The following is a 27,485-nucleotide window of genomic DNA, read 5'->3' as shown; positions in this document are numbered from 1 at the left end:
TCCTTTCTTGGCTGGGATTTATTGGTGAGATGGGATTGGAGAAACTCACTTCTGCAAGGATGACAATCCCTCTTTGAGGAGGAGGAGGAGAAGGAATCCTGGGGAACAGGTTTGAGCTTCCCTGTCTGTTCAGACTGGATGGCCTCTGTAAAGCTCCGCCCATCAGCGCAGCCTATAATTTCCCCATATTTGCCACCGGCACCTCACTAGCATCTCACCGTCTCCTGTTGCAGTCTTCCAGGGTTTTTTTTTTTTTGGTTTTTTTTACTTTGCCTCCTCAGCTGCAGTTGCACCAAGAAGCAAGAGGAGAGCATCATGACCTCCATGGGGATGCAAGTCATGGGCATTGCCTTGTCCGTGATCGGCTGGCTGGGTGCCATCCTCTGTTGTGGGTTGCCCATGTGGAGGGTGACAGCCTTTATAGGCAACAACATTGTGGTGGCCCAAATTATTTGGGAGGGCCTATGGATGGACTGTGTGGTCCAGAGCACGGGACAGATGCAATGCAAGGTCTACGATTCTATGTTGGCACTGGCGCAGGACATGCAGGCTGCTCGGGCTCTGGTGGTCATTGCCATCGTGCTGGCCATCATTGGCATCTTCTTCTCCATCGTTGGAGGAAAGTGCACCAACTGTGTGGAAGATGGAGCTACCAAAGCCAAGGTGATGATCGTCGCTGGAATTATTTTCCTCCTCTCCAGCATCACGCTTCTCATTCCGCTCTGCTGGACGGCAAATAACATCATACGAGACTTCTACAACCCCCTGACTCCAGAGAGCCAAAAGCGGGACCTGGGTGCTTCTCTCTACATTGGTTGGGCCTCCTGCAGCCTGCTGCTCTTTGGAGGAGGGCTACTGTGCTGCAACTGCCCCCCCAAACCCGAGAAACCCTATTCATCAAAGTACACAGCAGTTCAATCGAGGCCGGCCAGCAACTATGTCTAAGCCATTCTTCCTCCCCCATTTCACCTGGGGACTTTGCACCATGGAGGAGGCTGTTAGGGACTAAATAGACTTGAATGTGAGGAGGGACCCTCCTTTTCCATCCTGTGGACTCGGCGTAGCGGCAGGAGCCCTGGCATATTTCATCTGGATTTGGAAAGCAGGGATTAATTTCCTGAATTCACCTGTTTGAACAAACATCTCTCAAGAACCAGCGCCTGACAACTGCTCCCAAATTGTACTGAAAACTGGTTTCTGTGACATTGATGGAACGTCACAGGATCTTAGCCTGCTCAGCTTGACTGAAGAGTTGGAGAAAGATTGCTGAAATGGAGGCCTATATGGAGTGCAGCAGCAACAGGGGAGCTTGGAGTGGGGTGGGTGCTGGCACCTTTGCGATTTGGCTAGAAGAATTTGATGGTGGATGTAGACCTGGTGTGTAATAGTGACAAGAAAGGTCGTGGTGGAGGTGGGGAGCATGGGTGTAAGCCCCCTCTAAATGCTCTCTCTCTCTTGGTGTTTGGAAATCTGGGTGGCAGAGACTCTTAATGTCTTTCAGATTTGGTTTCTGGCTGTCTTTCCATGACTGAGTGTTCCATTATTTGCAATCTCTCTTGTGGGTGTTTTGATGCCTATGTAAAATAGGAAGCTCTCGGTGAAGACCCCCATTCACTTATCCTCTTAGCCGAGCATTGCTACTGGTAAAGACCTAGGGCCAAAGAAGAATGTAACGATAAAGCAGAAATACATCTAGATGGTTAGCTGTGGAGGTCTAGGAAGAGGCAACTCAGACTGAGAGGTAATTAGTTTCTGGATTGTCAGACAATGAGTGGAGAAAGGATGAGTAGTCCAGGTTTGTTTAGGGTCTTCAGAGACATGATAGGGAATTTAAGTTCTGCAATACAGGGAAGAGATTGAATAACAACAATACACCTTTTTATCTCTTGCACAATTTAATTTAAACCAGAGTAAGCCCTCAAACCAGTTTTGAATGCTTGAATGCAGTTCTGAGTATAGTCTGAGGGAGGAATAATTGAAAAACATTTTGAGGTTGGCTACCAAGATGATATATCTGTTCATGTATAAAGTACTGTCCAAACACTATTGAGAGAGCACGGAGTGTCCCCATTTCCAATTGGGTAATTTGGTAATGATGGGCTGGTGTTAAATAGGATCAAGTATATTAAAAATGATATATTTCCACCTTTCTTCCATTCAGGGCTGGATTTGAAGCAGGCTTTTTGGAAGATTAAGCTCAACTAATTTTAAATAGCAGGGCTCAATCCAGGTGCTTATGAAATAAAGAAAAGTATCTCTGGGCACTGGCAAAGTGTCTTCTCGGGTAGCAGTCAGGTTTATTATTGTTCTTATTATTTAACAGAGTGTCAGACTACTATTTAGAACGAATTACCCTCTCAATAAGATTTTGTCAAGTTTTCCAGATGGGTATGTAGCTCTCCTTTGACAAACACATCATTTCCAGAGCCCAGAGGGCATACAAGCTCGTTCCTTCCTTGCAGGGATGCTGAAAGAAGAAAGGGAAGAGTCAATTCTTACATCATTAGAATTTTTTAAAAAATATTTTATTTGTGAGGTGTACTGTACTCCATTGCTTTGAGCTTGTGGAAAAGCAGCCTATAAATATTTTAATCATAAGGAAAAAAAGTTGGAGTTTGTCACGCGTGCCTTTCTTTTCTTTCTTTGAATTCAATGTATTTATATGTCAGAATCCTTGCAATCAATTAATCAGTTAACCTGCTTGCTTGCTTCAGTTCTGCCAATGGAAGACATGGGGTGGGGGGTGCTGGAAGGATCTGGAAGGATGGTTAGACCAAATGACTCTGAGAGGCAGATGGGCTGTTATCAGAGACTGAGGAATGCTCAAGGTCGTACCAACGAGTGAATGTGAGAAGTTGGAAGGTTAGGGGGGTGCATGGGGGAAGAAAAAAAGGTAAAAGTAACTTTTGGCACATGTGGGCTCAGTCTTAGCAATGCTTTGGAACTGTACACTTGTTCTCAATAAATGAACTTTCTTTTGAAGCATTACTGGTTGCAAGGAGAGTTACTGAAGTTGGGAGTTGTGAGTGGCTGACTGTTACACTATAGGGCACAGTTTTATTTTATTTATTTTATGTTATTTATTAACGATAACTGTCACCATTCAGGCACATTTTCCTATGCATTTGGCTAGCGAACGTATCAGATGCTTGGTTACCTTGCTGAAACTTTGGGCTGTTAATTATGCATTGGAGAAGAAGGGGAATCAGGGATTTGTCCTGTCAGCTGATTATTTGTTACTGCTGTCCATTATTGATCCCTTTGAAATGGATTTCTGCCGGTAAGTTGCCTCAAAGTAAAGAAAACCTGGTTATGGCTCTTAAAGCTCTTTGCTGGATCAGACAAAAGGTCTGTTCAGTCCACCACACTGGTTCCTATAGGGCAGGGTTCCTCAGCCTCAGCCACTTTAAGTTGGGTGGACTTCAACTCTCAGAATTCCCCAGCCAGCATGGCTGGCTGGGGAATTCTGGAAGTTGAAGTCCACCCATCTTAAAGTGGCTGAGGTTGAGGAACCCTGCTATAGGGCCAGCCAGAGAAACTCCAAAGCATGTCATGAGTGCAACAGCTCTTTCCAACAATAGCTCTCCACCATCTGTAATTTAGAACTGACTTCCTCAATACCCAGAACTTCTTTTTTTTTTTTGGTATCTTGGCTAATAGCCCCTGATAAACTCATCCTCCCACTGTTCTTCTGCAAATTTGTCAATAAAACTTGACAACCAAGGTAACCAAGATTTGGGCTCTAAAATTCCAGACCACCGTGATTTGGCAGCAAATCTGGTGCCATCTAGGGTTGTCCAGATTTTTGTAACCCAGCTCTCATGGTCTTACCACAAACAAGTGTCTGCTACTATTTCTAGTAGAAGTGAGATCCGTACACAGTTTATGCATGGCGTACAATAAACATTTGCAGTTGTCCAGCTGGAAATGGATTGTTAATCACTTTTCACAGTTTATATGCTTCTTCCACATTATCTGTCCTCCTGCAGTTAAGAGACGAATTGTACACATTGGATCAGTTTGTACAACATGCTAGATGAGCTAAAATGGGAAGGGTAGCTTTTTATTCAGCATGGTATGGTGCAGGTATTCATTACTTTAGCGTGTTGCATAAACCAGTCCATCAAATTAAAGCATAAAATGCCTTATGTATTTAAATGTATCATGCTATGTGAACATAGTAATTGTGTTTTCTTAACTTGAGTTAGGTGTTTTATCCAGCTAATTAACTCAGTGGGGCTTACTCCCAGGTAAATATGTCTAGGATTTCAGTTTTGGGGTGATTCACACTACATGTTTAATCCAACCAGTTGAAGTTGTAGACTACCTTTGCATGGTATACAAAGCTTGCTTCGTTTTAAGCTTGCTTTGTATTCTTGATGGCTTAGCAAGTTGTACAAACCCAGCCTCTTTGGTTAGGTTATAGCCAGAATTAATTAAGTATGTTGTGCAAACACAGTCATTGTTTTTGTTTTTTTTCAACCTAGCTAAAAAACTCCAAATGCTAATCGGTATACCTTAGGAAAAGGTGAGTCATTGTGTTTTGAAGTTACGGGTACAGCAGAGTGATGAACTGTTTGGACCTTGCAAATTGAGGAGAATAATTAATTGATTTGTTTAAAGCAGTTTAAAATTGTAGCATACCAATTTTAAAATGTATTTACTTACCAAAAAAATAGTCTTAAATTAGTAAAATAGTATAAAAATAGTAAAAGAGAACAGCAAAGCACATAAAATGATACAAGAATACTATATATCTCAGCTTCCCCTCTTGGGACAGCTCCCCAAATTCTCAGTCAAAGGCTGGTTGGGAGTTCTGGAAATCTTAGCACATCTGGAGGGTCCTAGTCCAGGGACGTCGGTATATACAACACAAGCCCACACTCCAAAGTGTGCTTGAACACAGGGAGAAAAACCACAAAACTGAGCTCCAAGACAAAGTGGGAGGCCAGCCTTGTCATCCCCGTAATGGAGATAGGGGGCTGGGATAGGGAGAGTGTACTTGCCCCAAGACTATCTTCCAAATCCTCAGCAGAGAAATCAGCAGCTCAGATTCTGGATGGCGGACAAATAGGGCAGGGAGGGTGTTTGTTCCTTCTGGTTGCAGGAGCATCTCAATGTTGAAGGCGCCCAATCAGAGAACGCTCCATCACAGCACGGAGGTGCTGAAAAGGGAGCCAGAGCAGCTTGGCAGGTGGGGCCACTGGAAAGACAGGCTTCTGAATTATGGGTCAGTGTTTACACAGCAGGTTGAGCTGTGAACTGTGTCCCAGAGCCAATTCTCCAGGCAGGAAGGAAATGAACTGGCCTAGTTGCCTCACTTCAGCCCCCCCCCAATAGTCCTCCACACCCCAAAATGTTGCGTTGTATTAAGCTGCAATGGAAGATTCAGAGGTAGTTAAGTTCTACCAGGGTCTGTACCTCCTGCACTGAGCACTGGATCATTTGGGGGTGAAAGACAGAGGCTGTCCAATATGTTAGCAAACTAATGAATGGGAGGTAGACAAATTGCCTACTTGGCCTGCTGTCCTATTACCTCCTATAGATACACCCCTCTGCACCCACAAGTTCCCCTGGAGACCCGTGATTTGTTATTTTATTATTTTATATTTAATTTTCTTTCTTTCTTTCTTTCTTTCTTTCTTTCTTTCTTTCTTTCTTTCTTTCTTTCTTTCTTTCTTTCTTCCTTCCTTCCTTCCTTCCTTCCTTCCTTCCTTCTCTCCCTCACTCCCTCTCTCTCTCTCTCTCTCTCTCTCTCTCTCTCTCTCTATCTTTCTTTCTTTCTTTCTTTCTTTCTTTCTTTCTTTCTTTCTTTCTTTCTTTCTTTCTTGGCTAAATTGGTAAAGAATTGCTCCCCCAGCCAATTTTATTCCCTGCTGGCTGCTTCTGAGCTGAAAGGACAAGTGGGGGTGGGGGAGGTAGGTGCGAGGCCAGCATTTTACTCTAAGGCTGCCCCATTTGCCCTTATTCCCCCCCCCCCGAAAGATGAACCCTCCTCTCCTTCATTTTCTTAGCAAGAGGGAGGCTTTGGGAAGAGTTGAATATGATCTGATGGATTGATGGAGTGGGGGAAAAAAGCAGGCACTACCAGGGACGTCTGGAGGACATGGTTAAAAAAGTCAAGATGGCCATGATGCAGACCCTGGGGACGCCCCTGGGTGCTACACAAAAGAGTAGAATGTGCTCGCTGGGGAATTCTAGGAGGTGAAGTCCACACGTCTTAAAGTTGCCAAGTCTGAAAAACGCTGGAGTAGAAGGAGGCAATGGGAAATCTAGCCTGGAATGAGAAGGGGAAGGTGTAAATTGCTGGAGCCGATGAAAGCTCTGTTTTGTTAGCGAAGTCTAGAAAGTACGGCTAAATGAGAGAGAGAAGGAATCAGAAGGTGTTTGGAGTGGTTTGTCTGTATTGGGAGAGTGTGCGTGAGAGGAAGGGTTTTTTTCTTTCAGGTTTTTCTTGAAAGAGGGGAATGCGTAATTGGAGTGAGTTAATCTTGCCCGCTGGGAGCGTATGGCCTGAGAAAGGCCTGGGGGGATTTTTGAATGAGCAAATAATGCATGGGTGCTTTGGGGGGGCGGGGGGCGGTTCCCCAGGGGTGGGTTTGTTTTGAGACTCAGGCTACCCCTCTGCATCGTAATCAGGTGTAGGAACAAGTTCTTCGTATTTTGTTGCTCTAGTTTGTTTGTCTTTGTAAAATTATGCAGCTATTTTGTCCTAATGTTTTCAACCACATTCATAGGGGCCCAGCAGTCAAAAAGACAAAAAAGCCCAAGTTCTTAAATCCATCTGTAATTAATTTTGTAGAGCTGGATTAGCATCAACCAGGATGGGCACTCTTAAGAGAGCCTGGACCAATTTCTGTCCTACTTAAAACACAAAAAAGAAAGGTTTTAGGACTTGGTCCTTTGTTCAGGTCAATTTCACTTTCCCAGAAACTTTCTAATCCATACAAAATAAAACAGGAGAAAGAAAAGAAAAGAAAAGAAAAGAAAAGAAAAGAAAAGCCATCTCTAAGTCACAAGATTCACATTATCACCTTACACAAGCTTTCAATTTTATTCATGTTTCCTAGAACGTGAAATCCACACATCTTAAAATTGCCAAGTTTGAAAAAAAACTATTCTATTCTTTTGTGCAGCACCCAGGGGCATCCTCAGGGTCTGCAGGAGCAATCCAAGCCCCCCCCCCATTCCTATCCACCGTGTACCATCATGGCCACCATCTTGATTTTTTTAACCATGTCCTCCAGACGTCCCTGGTAGCGCCTGCTTTCCCCCCCCACTCCATCAATCCATCAGATCATACTCAGCTCCTCCCAAAGCCTCCCTCTTGCTGAGAAAATGAAGGAGAGGAGGGTTCATCTTTCGGGGAGGGGGGAATAAGGGCAAATGGGACAGCCTTAATAATGCATTCAGCATGGCCTCAATCATTCTTGAAATGGTAGAAGAGTTTGGCAGCATCCTAGCCAAAATAGTATATATAGCCCTTCTAATATCTGATGAGGGATTCCCACTGTTTCCTGGCCTCTGGCCCCAGAAATTCCCTGCCTGTTGAATGTATAGTTTTAATATCCACAAAAGGAGTTGTGCATATTAAATGCATATGCCTTAATCTGGATTTGTGTAAATATTAGCTCTTTGGACAGAAGAATGCAGTGTACTTTCCATCCCCCTCTTCATATAAGACTAAGATACCTTTTGTGGATCACCTGCATTTGTCCTAGCTAATTGGTGCTGCTTTCATCCTAACCAATCGGGGTTCTGCTTCCAGCAGGTGGGAGCATGATGGCAGCCCTGGCCTTGCAGCTGGTTGGGCTGGCACTGTCTGTCCTGGGCTGGCTGGGCTCTATTTTGGCCTGTGCCCTGCCCGTGCGGAAGGTGACGGCTTTCATCGGATCCAACATCATTGTGGCACAGGTCTTCTGGGAGGGGCTGTGGATGAACTGTGTTTATGAAAGCACTGGTCAGATGCAGTGTAAGGTCTATGACTCACTACTTGACCTACCAGCAGACCTACAAACTGCCCGGGCCTTGGTGGTGGTCTCCATTGCCATGTCCTTCTTGGCCCTCCTTATTGCCATCTCTGGAGCAAGGGGCACCCGCTTTGTAGAGGACCCAAGTAACAAGGCCAAAGTTTTGATGATAGCTGGTGTGGTGTTCATCCTAGCTGGAATGGTGCTCCTGTTTCTTGTCTCCTGGTTAGCAAGGAGCATTGTCAGCAACTTCTATAACCCACTCGTGCCTGAGGCCCTGAAGCGAGAGCTGGGTATTTCACTCTACCTAGGTTGGGCAGCTAGTGCCCTCCTGATGCTTGGTGGAGGCACACTCTGTTGCTTCATTCCTCCAAAGGAGGGCACTCAATTCTATCCAATGGGATACTGGCAGGGAAACACCCTGCCTCGAGCAGCTGTGCCCACAAGGACTATGTATGACTCTTCTGGGAAAAGCCCCCCACCTTACTCCAAGCCTTGAGAAAGAAGGACTGGCTGGAGGAAGGGACTCCTCTGATGCAGCGATATTACAGAATAGAAGACTTGTAGTGCCAGTTGCCTGTCAGGGCTGTCTACATGGAGCACATATTAATGTGACATGTGGCACCGAGGGAAAGTTCATTCCAACCACGTGATTTCCCTCTGGCACACTTTTTGCCATTTGTAACATTCTTATTTGACAAAGAGGTATATATTCTGATGGTATGTCACAGCTTCCTCAAATGAGTGTTAGGAGCTATGGTTTGATGGTATGCCAAGAATTCTTTCAGAAAGATGAGCTAACTCAGACTTTGGCAATATTTTTGGTCCAGTAGGCATATTTAAGAGCATGATGTAAGGCTTGGCTACTTCCAAAATTGTTGGAAGTTGAGTGGCATACAAATTTGATAGATGATAGATGGATGATAGATAGATAGATAGATAGATAGATAGATAGATAGATAGATAGATAGATAGATAGATAGACAGACAGACAGACAGACAGACAGACAGACAGACAGACATAATCAGATATAGAGAGACAGTTAAGGCTGTCAGGGTGGGTGTGAACAGTCATATAATGCCCTTTTCTTAGGAGGTTGAGTGGTTGCTCCTCAACGTCTCTTCTTTAGTGCATCTTCTGTCTGGGTATGTGGACTCATTTCCATAGAAAGCACTGGGGTGCAGACACCCACTGTTTTTATTTTCCAAAAATACTATAGTGTGTACATGGGGCTGAGAGATATTTGGGGGAAGCAGGGAGGATAGGGCCAGAAGCTAGTGCTTGACTTTGCAGCAGCTTCCAGTGTAGGGTATATTGGGTGGCGGGAGGAGTCTGCTGGATGCCAAGTGATTCCTTGGCATCAGGTTGCCTACTTCTGGCCTGACTTTTTTTATAAGAGCTGTCCTGGCATCCTTCAGGTATGTTAGACTACAACTCCTATTTAGGGCCCTTCCCCACTGCTGAAGCTACTAATCTTTGAGTTAGCAGAAACCTATATCAGCATAAAATTTGCTAGCTTACTGCTGATCCCCATCCTGCACCCGTAGCAATGGTTCTGAATTGATGCCAAATGGTAGTGCCCTTATTGCCCATGAGCAGAGCATGTTAAGAAATGGGACTCATGGATTCCTTTGACTTTCCTCCCTTTCCCTCCCACCAAAAATCATCAGCCCCTGGAAAATCCTCCAACAGTCGTCCTCCTTAATGTGAGATGGAGAAGAGACTTGAGGAGAAGGTGAGTTTTGATGGATGTCTGGATCAGGGGATTTAACTATCAGTCAAAAAATGTTCCTGGTTTTGTGCAAGTGTTTTGCATGGGTGAGGCCAAAAGAAGCCTAATAGCTGAAAAGGGAGGGAGTGCATATGGAAGTTTGTGAGGCAGACAGACAACTATTCTGCTTGGTTCCCACCATCCCACTTCAGTTCCCACCATCCCATTGTTCAGTTGTTAGTTGGGCTTTCTTTATAGAAGCACCTAGCCAGCTCCCAACCCCATCTAACAGCTGTGATCTTGGAGAGACAATAAAATAGATCTAGCCAACTTTTAAAACTGCCAACCATCTCCCAACAGCTGAATGAGGATCCTTCATTCAAAATCAGTCTTCCAAAGTGCGCAAAGGTGAGAACCTCATTTGAAAGAACTGGACTTACCCACTGCCCAAACTGGAGAATAGTGCCAAGGACTTGAAGGGAAGGGGCATGTCCTGAGCAGCCTAAAGTGGCTGATCCCACCCCTTAGGGGTCACCTGACTGCCAATAACAAAATGGTTAGTGAAGCACAGCAGATTGCACCTATCAAGAGAGCCGTGGGTTGCTGCCTGATTAAGAGGGAAAGCACTACCTAAACACTGGGACAACTAAAGACAACTTAAGGCTGCCTCAGGCATGGGTTGGGGAGGAGATGAAGGCAATATCATGAGATTATGGCAGAAAAAAGGGTTGGTGGGGCATATTCATCCCATGGGTTAGATGCAAGTGGAAAATGATCCTGCTAAGGAAAAAGCCCCCTAAGTATATAAAAAAAAATCTAGTGGAGAGAGAATGATATGAAAAAGTATTATTGGATCAGACCAAATGCCTATCTATCAAGGATAGCATCTCTTTTCCTATAAAACAAATATAATTCTGACCTGTCCAATGAGCTGTTGTGAGGCCAACCCATCCACCCAGTTTGGAATCTCCCCAACATCTCCCATCCTAGTAATCATTCTGCTCTCCTCCTCTTGTGTACTTTGCTTCAAATCTTTCTTCAGATCAAGAGCTGGTAGAGTTCCATAAAATCTGTTTTTCTGCCTCATCTCAGTTATGTTCACTGTGCGCAGAAGGGACATGTGATCCAGCTTGCGCACGTTGATATTTTAAAACAAACAGTGGAGAAGGGAAAGAACAAGAGGAAGCTTGAATGCCTTGTAAACTAGGTACAAACTGAAGCTAGAATGACTGTTGCTTTTTAAATGGAGCCGTATTGAAGCAATAATGTCAAGGGGGAGAGGGGGGAATTCAACTGGCTAAGGGCTTCCTTAAAGGAAGTTTCATCCAGTTGCACAAGCAATTCTAATTGTTCGTCTGAGAAAGGCAATATTTATCAAGGGCCTTCAACGAAAGCGTCTATCCATTGTTCTGTGGAAGGCAAGTTCTGCGGAAGGCAAGTTCTGTTGGCAGAAAATAGGACATCTGTGTACATAAGGGGTGTGCAACCTTTCATGAGCTGAAAGCCACCCTTGGCTTGTAAACGGCATGTGTGGGAAGGGGCAGGAATGCATGCCAAGACATGGGGAAGGCCAGGACAAAAATTAAATGAGATTAAATGTTAATTAAAAATGATTAAAGAAATTGTACTTTCCTTGCATGTAATACTCCCCCCATCCCTGTCATGTTGGCAACAACTTAAGGTTTGCAGCCCCTTAAATTTGTATACCTAAGGTCTGTTCACCCAAACATGCTTAATCTGATTACTGAATTAATGCATTTTCTGGATGTGTATTGTATGATGAACCACAAATTAACCAGATAGGTAGGATGATTCACACAAAATGCTAAGCCACTAAAACACCCCCAAACCTAAGATTAACTTGAGCCAAAGTTAGCCAAGTGTGTGAATGCAGCTGTTAGGCGTTAATTGGGTTGCACCTTCTACATGAACAGGGCTGTAGGTACATCAGGTTAAACCTCCAGGATTTGTTTTGATGGTCCGTCATCCATAAGACCAAACTTTTTATTGAAGGCAGCTCAGTGCCTAAACCATCTCTTCCTTCCTCTCCTATCCGTCTGCCTTCTCATAAATTCTTCTGGCTCTTTGAGGGAGAAACCAGCTTGGCAACTCAGAACTCTCCACAGCCCAAAGACAGCAAAAACATTTTTTGACAGACATCCTCAGTTTTCATGGTCCTTGTTTCAACTTATTTGGTGGGGAGGGGACATTCCAAATAATTCTGTCATAATCACATTTGCATTTTGATTCAATGCTTTTCCAATCCACCTATAATGATGATTATCAGTGTTGCAAAAATCATACCACTATTACTACAGTACTGTACAACTACACTGGAGGAATGAGAGGTCCCCTTCAAATGATGCTGCCAAATCTTAACATTACAAAATTGGGGCCAGGTGTAAGTATTTCAAGCTGGTTTTGTTCTCATGTCCACTCCTCCTTTGAAAGCCACTTCTATGGAAGGAGCAGAGACGTTAAACCATTCAGAGCAACTTCACACCCCTGGATGCCTTTGGAAGATGGGAATGTCAGCATTCAAGGGAGCTCGCAAGGTGTAGTCCACAGGTGCACAACCTAAGCTCCGTGTGGTCCCCTAAAGGCTCCAGACCTCCTCCCACAGCCGCAGCGATTGCAATTTTTAATGAGACAGAGGGTGGAAGTTATTAACTATGTGGGGAGTACTCATTGTAGCAGCATTTAATTGATTTAACATCATTTAAATTTAAATTGTTCAGTCCCTGCGTACTTCTCTATCCTGGCCTCACCCACTTCTAGAAATATGGCCCCTGGAACGCCTCTCAAAGGAATGTGTCCAAACCACTTATTCCAGTTGAGGTGTGAATGTTAAGTACCCAGCAGGCTGAAAAGCAAAGGTCTAGGTCAGCATCCTGCTTCCAGCGGGGACCACAAGGATGACCGTCTTCCATCCTTGGGGCTTCTGCAAATGACATTCAAAAGCAGATGGTTCTCTATATGGAGATTCCATAGAGTTCTAATTGCTGAGTGTCACTCATCTCATGCATTTTCTCTTTCTCTAAGTCCCCTTTAAAACCATCCCAGCCACTGGCCATCACTGCCCCTAGTATTTTTGGTCCTAAATACATATAAATCATTTCTGGGACTTGATTGTGTCTAGCTGTGTCTATCGTGCAGGCACTGCTGATTGATTCCAATGAACAAACCAAGGATCTGTCTTCAGAATTATGAAAATTCTCATTTCTGCTTTTCGTACATTATTTCATATGCCTCTCTCTTGTTCTCCCTGCCTTATCCTCCTCCATAAACAAACATTTTACCCAAAAACCCTGGAACTCTCCAACCCCCACAGCTTCTACCTAGCCTGGCCATCGATAGCCTCCCATCTCTGGAGAAGGATGTTGTCTTAGAGGAAGTGAAAAAGGAGAAGGAAAGGCATCTGGAGATTCTGCTTTCCTCCTCGGAATTCCCTTCACCCTCTCAGGAATTTTCACGAGCTTTCAGGTACCTGCAAAGGTTCAACCCACAAGCAGCCATATTCCCCATGCTGGCCTTTCCCTACTCAGACTTTTGAGAAGTGATGGACTATAAGCCCCATAATTCCCAGCTAGAACAAACAGCTATACTGGCTGGGATCTGGAAGAGGGTTAGTCCCCTGGGCCAGGAGGTGATGGGGGGGGGGGAAGAGGACCATGTAGCAACAAACACACTCTCTTAGAAAATGCACTTTATTACTGCAGATATTCAGTAATGTTGACTGCTAAGATGAAGGAAATGCTACATTCCCAAATGAAGACTTCATGAAGGCATGAAGACTATTGGAGGAGGGGAAGCTGAGAATGAATTTTTTGTGCAAAAACATGATTTTATGGAAGTGCCAGAACCTAAACTGATCTGGAACACGGCTGATGTGGGTCTTCCGGGCTGTGTGGCCGTGTTCAGCAGTTTTGGTTCCTAACATTTCGCCAGCATCTGTGACCGTGCTGGCGAAACGTTAGGAACCAAAACTGCCAGAACACGGCCACACAGCCCGGAAGACCCACATCAGCCATCATATTCTGGCCGTAAAAGCCTTCGATAATACATTGATCTGGAACACATTGAGAGTTTATGGCAGCTACTTCAGTGGTAAAGAGAATATACTCTGCAAACAAGCCACGGTCCACCCTGCTTTATTACTGCTTCCCATGCTTAAAAAAACCCACAGATCTTGAAGCTAAGTCATGGTGGGTCCAAGCCTTTTGTGTGGGGCTCCAGAGTCTGCCTTGAAGGATCTCCCAACATGAAGAGGAATGAAGAATGTTTAAACCAGACTCTCATTTTCTTCGGTATAGGTAGATCACGCCAGAGATATATTCCGAGTCCTGACCAGATTCCTCTTCCGATGTCGCTCTCTCCCATTTTTCAACTTCCTGCATCCCAACCTTTTCCCACAATCCTTGCTGCTCCAGTTCATCCAGCAACCGCTGCAGTTCAGTCTTATATCGTAAATTGCTCGTGTTGTTTCGTGTGGTCAGGCACACATAGCCACCTGTTGTGCAAAGTCACAACATTTCAATCTAAATCAGTAGGAAACCCTTGACAGTCCCAGAAACGTGAAATCTCCTTCACACTGAGTTTGACTCCTGGGGACACGTCACAATATGGAAAGAATTTGTAAAAAAATATAAAGACGGCAACCACAAACACATAATTTAGGCTGCTATCTTGACTGTTTTGACGTGTGCCCTACAGAACCAGTCTCCCCTCCAAGTACCAACCAGGCCTGACCCTGCTTAACTTGAAAGTCCAGAAAAGGTCAGCCAGGGAATGCTGCCTTCTGTGGCAGAAAATCCAGAAATACCTATTGCTTTTTAAAGAGATGTAACTGTTATTAGATGCACTAATGTTCTCATACAGGAACATTCTCCCCCTTATGACCAGATGATAAAGTGAAAGTAGGAGAAAGAGGACGATGAGGTGGCAGGTCTGATGAAACTGAATGGGCGAGTTCCCATAAATACTAGACTAGGATAAAACGCGGTTGAGTAGTTTATGGTGCAGCAGGTTGTGGAAACAAGGCTATTACATTAAACTATAACATGGTTTATTTGTCCAGGCAATAGCATATTCTGTGGATACAGGACTTAGGCATTGTTAATCCAGGTTTAGGGCTGAGCATGTGGTGTGAACCTATCCAATCTCTCCTGTTCACCAGGTAACTTAGAGGGAGGGGACGACCAAAAAGCAAGTTTGCAGTGATGAAACTGGCAAGGTTTACTCATCACATCTTCATACAGAGAAGAGAAATTAAATGACAAATAAAACCATTCCCAAAAGCATGTAACTAGACCAGGAGGAGGAGGAGGAGGAGGCAGCGGCAGCAGCAGGAGGGAATGACTAAAACTCAATTTTTGAGAAAGAACATGTGTGATTCCAGGATACACACAGACACAGGCAATCTGAAGAAAGGTGACCATATCTATGGTTCTGCACGGTCCTGATCAAAACACATTTTAAATGGCATTTCTGCCTTTCAGCCATGCACACACCTGACAGCGTGCATGAAATCCATCAAGAAGCTTTTGCAAACAATCAGGTGAGGTCTTCTCGCTCACTAATCCGTTTATGGTTGCAAGATAGCAGCACCATCTAGTGGCTATCGGTTCTGGATCTAGCCAGTCCAATATCCTGTGTCCAAAAGGGGATAATTTGGTTCCTTTGGGAAACTCTCATGGGCATTAAAAATGCAAAAGGGTTCTCTTGTGCTTGGCCCAGAATTATCAGCTATTTAAAGGTCAACTGCCTCTGAACATGGGGGCTCCATTAGCAGTCCCAATTAGATCCCTTTCCCATTTCTACTCCATGTATTTTGTCTGACCTCTTTTTAAAAAGATATCCCAGTTTCAGGTGCCTTGGAGAAAGCCCAAGCTAAGGAGCATTCAAATAAACCACAAGTCCCTCCTTAACCTGCACTCAGCCATCTCTAACGAAAAGCATCATGAATCCGAGCACCATAAACTCTAGGGGCACATCAGTGCCCACAGGGGTGGGTCAAAAACAGCAAGCAGTGGGCATGGCTTTGCAATCCAAGCTCCACCCCTTTTGTACTGTATAAAACAGTGATTCTCAACCTCAGCAACTTTAAGATGCGTGGACTTCAATTCCCAGAATTCCCCAGCCAGCATGTTGCCGAAGTTGCCGAAGTTGAGAAACACTGTTCTAGTCCGTAAAATGTCATTAGTCCTTTTGTTCTCTTAAGGTCCCATGAAGCATTAAACAACACGATATGTACAATGAACATCCTGCTGGGAACTGTTACCATGTGAGAACATCCTATTTTCTCTAGATCCAGCCCTGAAAAATTAAGTTAAAGTGCCACTGATTACAGGAAATCATACACCACTAACTAATCTTATCTGCTAGACCCAGTGACCTAATTCCAAATGTTTAGATGTGTCCTTGAAAAAAAAACAGTTGGTAAAGACAGCACTTTCCTTGTTATCGATAAAACTTTGGCTTCAATCAACCCTTGTTGCTACATTTGGTAAGAATGATTCTGCTCTCATTAGAGCATCCGGCAGGATAATTTTGCCCATAATATGTAAGGTAAAGTCATCTTTCTGTCTCCAGTCAGAGGGCTGAACCTTCTTTTGAAGACTGGAGGGGAAGTATTGCTTCATTCATGATGCTTCAGACGGTATTTTCAATTATGCTGGCCAAGATTAGTTTGGTCTCATTTCTGCTCGTATTGATTTCCTCACAAATGCTTCCTCTTAAAACTACTGTACAGAATTTCTAATAAAAGCTTGGACTGATTTGAAGCATTTGGCAGACTTCAGCATTCTGAGTCGATTCTGATCAGCTCAAAGTTGCAGCATAGAACAGAAGCCACTTGGGGGCCCTTCTCTCCATCAATGGGTAGAGGGGACTGGGGTTTCACCTAATGAATCCTAGATTTCCAACTACTTGCTATTCCTCAGGGCAGCCCTGATGGTGCTGCCTTACAAGGCTTTTAGTGAGCAATTACCTTACCTAATCCATAAAATTTCATGGGGAATGCAGAAAATATTATATAATCCTCCTGTATTTTCTAGCTTCTTCCACCATTTTTTTTCTTACCAGAGCAAATCTATTTAGGAAAATAAGATGGAACAGTTGCACACTCCTCATCAGTGTTTGGAGCCACTGGCCCCCCCGCTTCACTGACTGCTTATTGTACCTTACCCACTGTAACCCTAGATCAGTGTTTTTCAACAACGGCAACTTTAAGTTGCATGGACTTCAACTCCCAGAATTTCCCAGCCAGTTTGAAAAACACTGATCTAGATGATAACTGCAGAATGCTAACATTCATTTTTAATTAATGAACTAATGAACTAATTTTTTTAAAGGCCAAAATCTCAGCAATGCTTGATATTCTCACACGGGGATAGGTAAAATATTATGAGATTTGGCAATTTCACTCAGTGTGAATAATTTTTCATTTTCATTGTTTCATACTCAGTGGCACCAGAACAAGTTGCCCACCCGTTATAAGTCCTCTGCACTACATCTGGGTCTCTCTTGCAAAAGCTTACCTGGTTTGGTGACCAGAAGAAGCTGGGGAATGACACCAGAGGGCACTTGTCCCTCACTGAGTGCACCCACAATCACGGTAGCATCATAGCAGCCTGCAGAGGAGAAGATGAACAGTTGGTGTCAAGGAAGGAGATAGGCAGCTTTTCCTAGAAACCTCCATGCCAACACACCCCAGCTTCTTCCCTTTCTCTAACCCAGTGTTTCTCAACCTTAGCAACTTTTAAGATATGTGGACTTCAAGTCCCAGAATTCCCCATGCTGGCTGGGGAATTCTGGGAGTTGAGGTCCACATATCTTAAAAGTTGCTAAGGTTGAGAAACACTGCTCTAACCTATTCAGTCCATTGCTGAGGACAAACTGTTCCCATTGTTACCTTCAGGAGCTGGTAAGGCTTCCTGGCCTAGCAAGCACAACTTCAGATCCTCGTACAGTCCTTTGTGCCGTGCATGTTCCAACATCCCTTGGCTGCCATCCAGGCCGTGGACATGGCGAAAACCTTTTGCCTGAAGCTTAGAACACATAGCATAAGTCACAGGACCGCTGCAAGAAAGACAGTCCCTGGTTTCCAACTGCTAAATGGAACTTTGCAAGCCAAACAGGGCCTGCGCAAGACAGACTCCGTAGGGGGACCATCAGTGGCAGTGCCACACCTGCCACCCTCGTCATCCATGGAGTGTGCACAAATGATGAAACGGGTATGATGATGTCACAGTGCATCGTTATGTATTTGGATGCAATGCTGTACTGCCTGTATGGAAAGGCAAACCTGGGTTACGACATCATGACACATTTCATCATTTTGGGATCCCTGCAGTTATCTGTGGGCACCATTGTCTGCCACTGTCACTTCAGGTGCTTATGGCAGGAAACAGGCTGCTATGCAGCATTTCAGCAATGGGTCAGCTCAACTGAGTGGCTGACTTTTGTGCATGAGCATACATAATTGAGTCATTTGCATGATGACGTCACAGTGTACGTGTCGCCATTTGGATGTCATTGTGGCTTGTAAGAGATGACTATGTTCTGATGAGATCAAAACAGTGCTCTCAATTCATCCCGTTATTTTAAAACTATTTACCAAAACCAAGGCAGGCTGAAACAGTCTTGGAAGAGGCATTCTCTTCTTTATCTGTGTCACACAGGAGGGAAGGCATCTTCTAAGATGGTGCCTCCAATGAAACAAGAATGCTGTCTGACAAAGTAAACCTACCTCATTCCTACTTATTAATAAATTATTGATATTAATATCACAATTATCTTCTAATTAAATAAATCCTGGCATTGATAAATGAGTAATTGATTACATTTGTCTATGAGTAAAGCACCAAGTGTTGGAAAGCATTCCTTCCATGAAAGGGAGAACACCTTTTAAGAAAGTTTATTCTTCCCCCAACATTATGTTCTCTAGATGTTCTGAACTACCTCATCCACCCTCCACAGCATATCCAGGCATCTCTTGGAAACCACAATGACAGCAAAACGATGACATCACGCCAGTGACAGAAATTACATCATTGTATCGTTCACACAGTGATATCATGACATGCATTATGCTACCTCTCCCTACATACCCTCACGGTTAACAGATGATGATGCTCCTGGTTGTAGGCCAAGGCTTCTGCTGGGCCCCAAATTGGTGAAAACGTCTTAACGTTTTGCCTGCCACATGCCAATTCTGTATTAGCACCAGCCTTAAAATCCTTTTCACGACAGTGCTGGGGACAGCAACCTTCTCATTAGCCTTATTTTCAAGGGGGGGAAAGCAAACGCGTAGGGTGCCCCAAATGGCAGTGGCACGAAGCAAAAATGGGGCTGAGGAACTGCATGTGGTCTATAGGCCAGCATTAATAGCTCCCCTCTGGGATAGGTTTCCAAATGACAGCAGAGGGACAATGATAAGATGATAGGTCCCAAACCTCGGTGGAGACCAGCCCAAGGTCTCTGGCTGAAGCACGACTCAGACCTCAGTTACCTCCTGGGCCACAAGTCCTGTGCCACAGGCCACGTCCAGCACTAGCGCATCCTCAAGCGAACCCTGGAACATGGAGGCCAGGAAAGCAGCAGCCAGACTTGGAGCTTGGTATTGCAATACCACCACATCCTAGAAGAGAGAGGTGTCCTAGTCACGCCGAGAAGGGGGGGAGTTCCAAGGTTTGCCTGTTTATCTATTAATGAGTAGTTAAAATAATTGCATCTAATAAAACAGGGTATCAGCTTCAGAAAGTAAAACCAAGATTTGCTGAAGGCCATCGGTAGATCTTATGACTGTGCAAGGAGTTAAACTTTGTCCTTTCCTATCCAAGCAGAACATGTTGCAGTTTTGCTTCGTGGCTCCGCTCCAGATGTGCCAAACCAGAGTCTTGTTTCTCCAAGGCCCAGAGAGCCTTGTCTGGGAAGATAACCTGAGCCTAAGCTGGACCAGGCTTGGTTAGTACTGGTTGAGAGGCCATGAAGAAATCTCTGAGCCAGTGTTCCTCAACCTTGCCAACTTTAAGATATGTGGACATCAACTCCCAGAATTCCCCAGCCAGCCATGCTGGCTGGGGAATTCTGGGAGTTAATGTCCACATATCTTAAAGTTGACAAGGTTGAGGAACACTGCTCTGAGCTATAGTGTAAGCTGTAGTGCTTAAAAAGTTGGAGTAGGACCCACTTCAACCATGGAAACTGATCATGTGACTTTGGGCCAGTGTCCCCCGAAGCCCAACCTATCTCACAGAGTTATTATGGAAATAAAATAAAGGGAGATCCCCGCAGAGGCCACCTTGAACTCCTAGAGATAAGGCAGGATATAATAAGTACAGGATGCTCAAAAAAACTCTTTGGGCGTGTTTGGAGATTAAATTATTAACATTTTTGATTGCTTAATAACTTTTATTAGCACAGATCAGTTTACCTCTTTACAGATTAACCTTCGGTTGGCTTAGGAGTGTGGAGAGGGGGGCTAGATGTCCTAAAGACTCATTTTTGGTCCATTAGGCTTTGGGAAAGGGCTAGGAAGTCACTCTACACAGTTCTGGTGCTTATTTATATTAATTTATATTATTTAACTATATATATATATATATATATATATATATTATATAATATTATAATTATATATATATTATAATTATAATGTATAATATATATTATATTATAATGCATAATATATTATATATATATACATATATATTATAATTTATATTAAGAATATAAAAATACTCTGCCAACTCAGTCCGTCTAGCTGCAACTATTAAAGCGCCTCTGCGCTCCAGGCTCGGTTCAGGCGGGAAAGCCAAGAATTTCCCAAATCCCTTCCATTTAAACCCCCCAGCACTACTAGCCCCAAGCCCGGCCGCTGGCGCGGAGGGCAGCAGCTGGAATCGCTGGAAGGCAGGGTGAACACGCTCTGCACATGCTCAAGAGGGACGAAGGAAGCGGCGTTCTCCCCCGAGCGATGTGGGGAGGCAGGGGGAGAGGCACCTGGTCGTAGTCTTCGGCCCAGCCGTTGTAGAAGCGCAGCAGCTGCTGCGGGTCGCTGCGGTGGTGCACCTCGGCCACGCGGCGCTGCACTTCGGCCAGGCTGCGGCTGCGGCTGCGGCTGGAGGAGGAGGCGGCGGCGGCGGCGGCCATAGCCAGCTGGAAGCGAGCGGGCGGGCAGGCAGGGGCGGCCTTCCGACCCGCCTTCCATCCCATTGGCCGCCCCGCTCCTGCCCAGCCGCTCACGGCGCTGCCTCTGTGAGGCGAGCGCGTCTCTGAGCGCTGGTGCGGGCGGTCTTTTGGCTGCTCTCTTTTGGGCAGCCGCTCGGTGGGTTATCTGGGAAAAGAGGCTGCTCTTCGGTTCCTTCAACATGACACGGAACAAGGAATGGGGAGCTGCTGCGGGAGGGATTTGGGGCACTTCCCCGAAGGACAAATGGGTTGGCTCCAGAGAGCTAAAAAAAAAAAGAGATAACAAGGATGTCATTAAAAAGCCAAGGAAACTACCAGAAGGGCAGGTGCGATTGCTCTTTTGTATAAACATGCCCTATTGCTACCTTTATCTATCAGTCCGGAAGCTGGGGAAGTAATTAATACAGGCCAAGAGAAGCTAGAAGGTCGAAAACACCCAGTAATTAATCCTTGGATTGCTTTTAAAAGACAAGGCCTTAATTTCAAGCTCTCTTGGCGGGAGCTGCAAGCAGGGCCTTGCTCTGAGGTGCCTAAACAAGGGATATGCCACCCCAATGCGCTTCTTGTTGGCTGTCTGTGCCCAGGATCTGTGGCTCGGGAGAGCATTTAAAGCAGTGTTTCTCAACCTTGTCAACTTTTAAGATGGGTGGACTTCAACTCCCAGAATTCCCCAGCCACTTTAAGATGGGTGGACTTCAACTTCCAGAATTCCCCAGCCAGCACGCTGGCTGGGGAATTCTGGGAGTTGAAGTCCACCCATCTTAAAGCTGGCAAGGCTGAGAAACACTGTTTTAAAGGCTTCAAAATAAATAAATAATCCCCTTGACCTTGCATGTGACATCCTTTCAGGCAGAGACATGCAGTGTTTGCATGTGAAGAGACAAAGGGGCTTTGGATCCAGTGTAAGCCCCTCTGCTGGAAGTATCGAAAGCTCTTGCAAAAGTAATATTTTCCTGAGCCTATGGTGCAAGCTTAGGAAAAGGTGTGGTTCTACTTTCAGGGAGTGGAAGTGAAGAGTGCGACCAGATTCCCTGCTCATTCTTCTCAAGGCTGAGCACTGCATTCTCTTTCAGTCTTAGTAGGATTTAGTTTCTAATCTGATTGTCCTCATTACCCTGTATGAACATGTATCAGTTTCTTTGCCTTCGTTAAGTGTGGTGGCCAGAACTTGCATTGGTCCTTGATCAGCTGAGTGCACAACATGCTAATAATGGGCTATCAAGTTGGATTTGATCCTGGTGACTGCATGGAAAAAAGTTCTCCATCCTGACCCATTTTTATTAATGTGTAGCTTTTCCAAAGAGATCCCAGTAATCTCTTTGATCCCACCTCCTTTTTCTGCTGCTTCCCCTTACATTTAGCTGAACCTTGCCAAGCATAATTATGTTTTCTTGAATCCAATAACATGCTGATCTAGGCAACCCTGGGGATTGAAAGTTTCTGGTTCAGGATACCGGGCAAACCCAGCCATGGTTGTACCATGTTGTATGAAATAGTAGTACGACTTCACTTTGCAAAGTGAGCATAGTGGTTGTGTTATATTAACCTGGGTATAAGGTGCAGTGCGTTGTGTGAAGCCAGCCCTCGTGTATGGTCACAGAGGGGCCAACCTTCATGACGTCACACTGAGGGGCCTCTGCTGTGACATCACTGTCATGTCACAAAGCTGAAAGCCAAGATATTTAGCTGGGACCTGCTTAACAGCTGCTTGAGAGTGGAGCCAAAGGGAAGTTGTGGGCAAACCATTGCCTCTTTGAAATTTCTCAGGACCTTGGAACTGTACGTGACTGGACAGGGGAATCTGGGCCTCTGCTCTTTGCCTAGTGCAGAGAGTGAAAGGGAGGGTGCCCCAAGGGTCTTCCCTCTTCCAGTCTGTGAAGAAATATTTCAAAAGGAAAAGCAATGAGTGGGGAGAAAGAAAGCAGGATAATGGAGCACTCGTTCTTAATGAACTCTTAAAATTCAACACAAGGACTAAACAGAAGTAGAGACAAACCCTGGTGATCAGGGCTAAAATAGGAGTCCAGTTGATGGACTTGGATTTATTGGCAATAATGGATGGGAGAGAGTGCCCCAGGGACCACAAGTGAAAATATTCCAGTGAAAATAAAAGTTGTAAAAGAGAGCTAGGAGAGGAAGTGACATTCCCAGCTTCAAGGGCTGCTGAGAGGCTGAAATGATTGAATAATTGAAGGGGTTCAGTTGGGAAAACATGGCTACTGGCTTTATGCATACAACTCAATCAGATCAATTAAAGACTTTGTGGCAGTATTTATGTTAAGCCTGATTAATTTTGTGGCTTAGCAAGTTGCATATCGTAGCTTGTTTGGTTCATTTATGGGTATGTGTCTTTTGCAAAATGAGAAAAAAATGTTAGCTTGGTCACTATTAATGTGTTTTGCTAGCGTGACTTTACAGTTTAGCAGGTTTAGCTATTCTCAAACAATTTAGCCATTATTTTTTTATTTAAGCAGTTTTACAGGACTGTTGTATTAAGGGGAGGAAGGGATAATAAATATTTAGGCTCATAGACTAAACATGATGTCAAAAAGAACAAAAGAGTATGTAACTTAGAACAACGTTTCTGTTTGTAAAAACGAAGAAGGGTCCTGATAGATCGGTATGATGCTGTCTTCATTCACAGATCTCTGAAGAGTGCTGTGTGTTGTGCCATCTCTTGCCAAGTGGTGCTTCCTCATGGAGCCCAAGATACATCCTTCTAGCAAATTTCCCAAGTCAGGATCCTCACTCCCAACAACTATGGGAAGTAGCCTACAAGGAGCAGTTCGAGAGGGGCTGAGAACCCTGTACCTGCACCTTCTCTCGCTGTGGGAGGGGATTCTGAGTTGGTATTTCTGTCTGAAGCAGATTCAGTGGGATCTCCTGTGCTGGATCCAGGCCTCCATGGAACTGACCGTAGACTTCTTCTTCTGTTGGGCACAAAATGCCCTCCTAGCTTCCATGATGCTCCTGCTGTTGGCATGGCAAGTTCACAATGGAGCCAAGGAGTATGGCTGGAGATCATTCCTACGAAGGCTGGTGAGAGACACAAAGTGGGAAGGTCCTTCGGATAAGGCACAGAAACAAGGGATCCAAAGCTGGAAAGTGTACAGATTTGGGCACTCATTAATCCAGGGGTGAGTCAAAAAGTCAAGATGATAGTCACAACTGTGGCCGCCCTCTTGACTTTTTTTATACCCCAGTGAATGCTCCTGCAATTAGTTAAACTGAATTTCTTCATTTCTTTATCATATTCATATAGCCGCCCATCTAACACAAGGTGACTCTGGGTGGTGTACAACAATTTAAAAAAACATAAAAACAACTACATATAAAAAACAGTAAAAACACACAAAACAGGAGGGGATAAAATTAATAAGGGAGCCATCATAAAATCTCCCCAGTCCCCTGGGAACCCCAGGCCTGATCACATAGCCAGGTCTTGAGGGACTTACGGAGGGATGGGGCTAATTAAACTACCAGTATCAGTTCCCACTGAATTAAATCAAATTTGAATACTTAGTGTTTGATTAGTTAAATCATTAATGAAAAAAAATACCCACCTCTCCTTAAAAAAGATCATACAGATTAAACATTACCCTAAGGAAAATCATCACAACAATCTCAGCCAGTCAGTAAGTACATTGTGAAGGCTTTTATACCATTACTCCTTTTTTAATAGTAACTTTTTAAACTAAGGATTTTTAAATATGCGTGTACATGAGTACATCTGTATGTTTTTAAACATTTATTGAATTGCATCCCTGTTTGGCAATTGTTAAAACAATGAAAATGTGGGTTGTGTATTTTATAAATAAAAATAAACAGCACAATGATATTTCAGTCTTAAGGCTAGGTGAACAAGATGGTCTTTACAGTAGTTGATGCTGAAAATGAGTAAGAGTGCCAACTGTAATCAGGGCATTTAATAATCAGGATGCCTGAAATAAGAATACCTAAATCTTTTAGCTTCTGTTCAGCTAACCTTTGGCAAGCAAACATGGTACTTTTGATAGTGTATCTCCACTAGATCTGAACTGGGCTTAGAGCAGATGCAGCTGTTTTAGGATAGATGTATGGTGAACAGAGGCAGTTGCCCCCTTTACCATCCTAGTCACAGTATTTTGCTATGAGCTGCAGTTTCCAGGCCAATCTCAAAGGCAATTCTAGGAAAAACACCTTGCAACAATTGGTGGAAAAAATCAGCATCAAGGTCAGGAGCTGGGTTTGACCCTGGAGCTCATAATGTTCTGCTTGCCATGGTGCATAGATAGCTCACTAATGTATTGTTCAGAACATGAACACATAACATTGCTCTCAACCTGCCCCTTTCCTCTGCCTGTTTTTTGCTCTGCTTCAAAAGTAGCACTTTACCAATAGAAGAGAAGCATTTTCAAGAGAAGAAGAGTAGCATTTTCTTCTGCACCAGCTGTCAGAAGCACATTATATGGTGATGTTATGGGTGGGGAGGGGAGGGACTGCCCTGCTTCTATTGGCAAGAAGCTGGCTTCTCTGGTCTCACCTTCCTTTTGGTTCCTGGCCACTGATGTTCAAGGCCATTTGCCTTTGGGACATGAGGGAATCAGCACTCTCACACTGTGCCAGAAAGAGTGGTAGGGTATGGAAGTCTGCTGTCAAGAATGGCCACTGGAGCTCGAGATGAAGCACTGAAACTGGGAGGGAGGTGTTTTAGCATAGCTATGCCAAAACCAGGGTTGGGGTGTCAGGTGTGCTCTTGATATCTGTCCAACAGTTTTCTGCAAGACCACTGGACATATGTATTAAAAGCTCACATCTTAGGTATTAAACTGGGGGGTGGGACTGGGCAGATGCTACTTCCCCCCTTTCCACATCAGCCTAGCCCTCAGCAGCAGTACCAGAGGGGAGCCAACAGAACAGCCGTGGTTCTGCAACCAGCAGCCACAAGGCAATGCTGCCTGTGTCTTCACTGTGGGGTGCAACTTCCTTTTCCTTGGAGAGTTTGCTTGGTGGCATCAGAAAATGGACAGCAGAAGACCCACTTCCATTGCTTCTTCCCCCCACCCCTTTTCTTGCAAGAGAAGCCAGGGGAGAGAAATGGCAGGGAATGGGACCTTTGGTTCCTGTCCTCCAATCCCATGAGTGACCATTCCATAGGAGCTAAGTATTGACAGCAGAAGACCTGCAGTCACTGGCATCAAAGGAGGTGCTTCCTATTCCCCCTCTCTCCTCTCCTCGCTTCTCATGCAGATACAGACCCTGTTTTGCTTTGTTGCCCCAGCAAAACAGTGGTTGGAAGGGCAGTCAGCAGATCTTCTATGCTGGTGTACGTTTCTGCTGGTTCCTGTATTGGATGATGGTATTTTACTACTGCTCTGAGGAAGAGCCTCTAGTCTAGGCTAAAATGAGGTTACAGCCCTGCTGGATGAAGCCCATGTTAGCCCAGAATTTTGTTTCTGACCATGACCAACCAGAAGCCTTTGGAGCGCTTGCAAGCAAGAGGTGAAGACAATTCCTCTTTTGCTGCTGTTCCCCTGTAATTGACTTTGGAGGTAATATTGGAGTCTTCAAGCTTGATAGTCCTCAACTGATCTGCTCTCCATCAATGTATTCAGTCACTCTTTAAAGTTATTCAAGGGGAAGAAGGTTGTCTGAACCCAGCTAATGGAGTGCCCCAGGATGAGGGGGGGGGGGTTACAGAGGGCCCTTGGTCCTTTCCCCTTTCCAAAATGCTACTGTTCAAGCCATTCCTCCCAACTCCTGTGACAAGCTCTTGCCTGTTTTTGCTTGCCAGGTCCCGGAAGATCAGCTTGCCCAGAGGATCTCACTACTGAAAAGCTGCTACTGGAATCTGGAGAACCTCCTGATTCAGATAGCCTGGGCATCAGTTTGTTGCTTCATCTGGGTTGTGTCCTGCATTGTTCAGACCCTGGAAGCCAGCTACAAGCAGGCTGCCCAGATGGCCAGAGACCAGACTGAAGAAGACAAAAAGGAGACAGCAGGGGCACTGCTGATGACCTCTCGCTCAGCTCTTCTCCCAAGGCAGGAATTGCTGAGCTAGCCAGCATTCACTAAACATTGCTGGAGGATATCTTACTTATGAGCATTGTGCATTTTTTTCAGGGGTCAGAGTGAGATGGGGTAGCCGGTTTCAGCGGTGTGCACAGTGTGACGCAGTTGGGGGTTGACTTCAGTGCCTCAAAGCACCTCTTCCGATTCTTGAATCAGATTTTGGAGAGGGGCACTATCAGTTTGGGGATCTTGTTGCAATGCCTCTTCAGACCTGGCAGACAAGCAGCTGACAGCCACCATTTTGTTTTCCTCTTCTGTTTCCTCCTCCGTTATGCTATTTCCTTTCAGTGTAAGCAACATTATGCAACCCATAGAAAGGGAGCAAGAACCAATAAGCCAAAGAAATTAAAAGTCTATGCTAAGAAAAGAAAATTAAGATGATTTTCATTCTGGAATAGAGGAGGACAGGCTTTAACTTTTTTTTGGTATATGATACTTCTTCGGGTATTTGAAGAATGCTATGATATCACTCCTCAGTTCCCTTGGTCTCTTCGTAAGCCTTGGTTTTCCATCTTCTGACCATCAGCATTGGTTTGTCTGCATGCTTCTTAAAATGTGA

General features: G+C 44.6%; 3 protein-coding genes and 1 pseudogene across 3 annotated transcripts; 3 read left to right on the top strand and 1 right to left on the bottom strand.

Annotated features, from left to right (window-relative positions):
* The first annotated feature begins 300 nt into the window (after positions 1 to 300).
* LOC103067882 (claudin-4) lies at positions 301 to 1,034 on the top strand. Its single transcript, XM_025174748.2, has one exon. The coding sequence runs from the start codon at positions 316 to 318 to the stop codon at positions 943 to 945; it is 630 nt and encodes a 209-aa protein (XP_025030516.1). The 5' UTR covers positions 301 to 315; the 3' UTR covers positions 946 to 1,034.
* Positions 1,035 to 7,782: 6,748 nt separating this feature from the next.
* On the top strand, positions 7,783 to 8,429 carry LOC103048189 (claudin-4-like; annotated as a pseudogene).
* A 4,946-nt stretch (positions 8,430 to 13,375) lies between these two features.
* Positions 13,376 to 21,077, bottom strand: METTL27 (methyltransferase like 27). Its single transcript, XM_088152341.1, has 5 exons — positions 20,687 to 21,077; positions 19,194 to 19,322; positions 17,595 to 17,730; positions 17,221 to 17,313; positions 13,376 to 14,192 (listed from the first exon to the last, which is right to left on the bottom strand). The coding sequence occupies exons 1-5, from the start codon at positions 20,897 to 20,899 to the stop codon at positions 13,978 to 13,980; spliced, it is 786 nt and encodes a 261-aa protein (XP_088008467.1). The 5' UTR covers positions 20,900 to 21,077; the 3' UTR covers positions 13,376 to 13,977.
* A 2,252-nt stretch (positions 21,078 to 23,329) lies between these two features.
* LOC148214377 (uncharacterized) lies at positions 23,330 to 27,228 on the top strand. Its single transcript, XM_088152412.1, has 2 exons — positions 23,330 to 23,914; positions 26,649 to 27,228. Exons 1-2 carry the CDS (start codon positions 23,573 to 23,575, stop codon positions 26,913 to 26,915), a joined length of 609 nt encoding a protein of 202 aa, XP_088008538.1. The 5' UTR covers positions 23,330 to 23,572; the 3' UTR covers positions 26,916 to 27,228.
* The last annotated feature ends 257 nt before the right edge of the window (positions 27,229 to 27,485 follow it).

This window comes from Python bivittatus, unplaced genomic scaffold (assembly GCF_059951505.1).
Source record: "Python bivittatus isolate LINGU-HERP-01145 unplaced genomic scaffold, Pbiv_v1 ctg000690_np1212, whole genome shotgun sequence".
NCBI classification, from domain to species: Eukaryota; Metazoa; Chordata; class Lepidosauria; order Squamata; family Pythonidae; genus Python; species Python bivittatus.
Note: the sequence above shows the minus strand (reverse complement) of the source record. Positions and strands in the feature narration are given on the sequence as shown.

What these genes read in the sequence shown, in the direction of transcription:
- LOC103067882 (XM_025174748.2), top strand. Translation starts at nt 316, where the DNA reads ATGACCTCCATGGGGATGCAAGTCATGGGCATTGCCTTGTCCGTGATC.
- METTL27 (XM_088152341.1), bottom strand. Translation starts at nt 20,899, where the DNA reads ATGGGATGGAAGGCGGGTCGGAAGGCCGCCCCTGCCTGCCCGCCCGCT. An exon ending in AGCCTTACCAGCTCCTGAAG is followed by an intron (nt 17,314 to 17,594) that starts GTAACAATGGGA and finishes TCTCCTCTGCAG; the next exon opens with GCTGCTATGATGCTACCGTG. An exon ending in TCTTCTGGTCACCAAACCAG is followed by an intron (nt 14,193 to 17,220) that starts GTAAGCTTTTGC and finishes TTTGCACAACAG; the next exon opens with GTGGCTATGTGTGCCTGACC.
- LOC148214377 (XM_088152412.1), top strand. Translation starts at nt 23,573, where the DNA reads ATGGAGCCCAAGATACATCCTTCTAGCAAATTTCCCAAGTCAGGATCC. An exon ending in GATCATTCCTACGAAGGCTG is followed by an intron (nt 23,915 to 26,648) that starts GTGAGAGACACA and finishes TTTGCTTGCCAG; the next exon opens with GTCCCGGAAGATCAGCTTGC.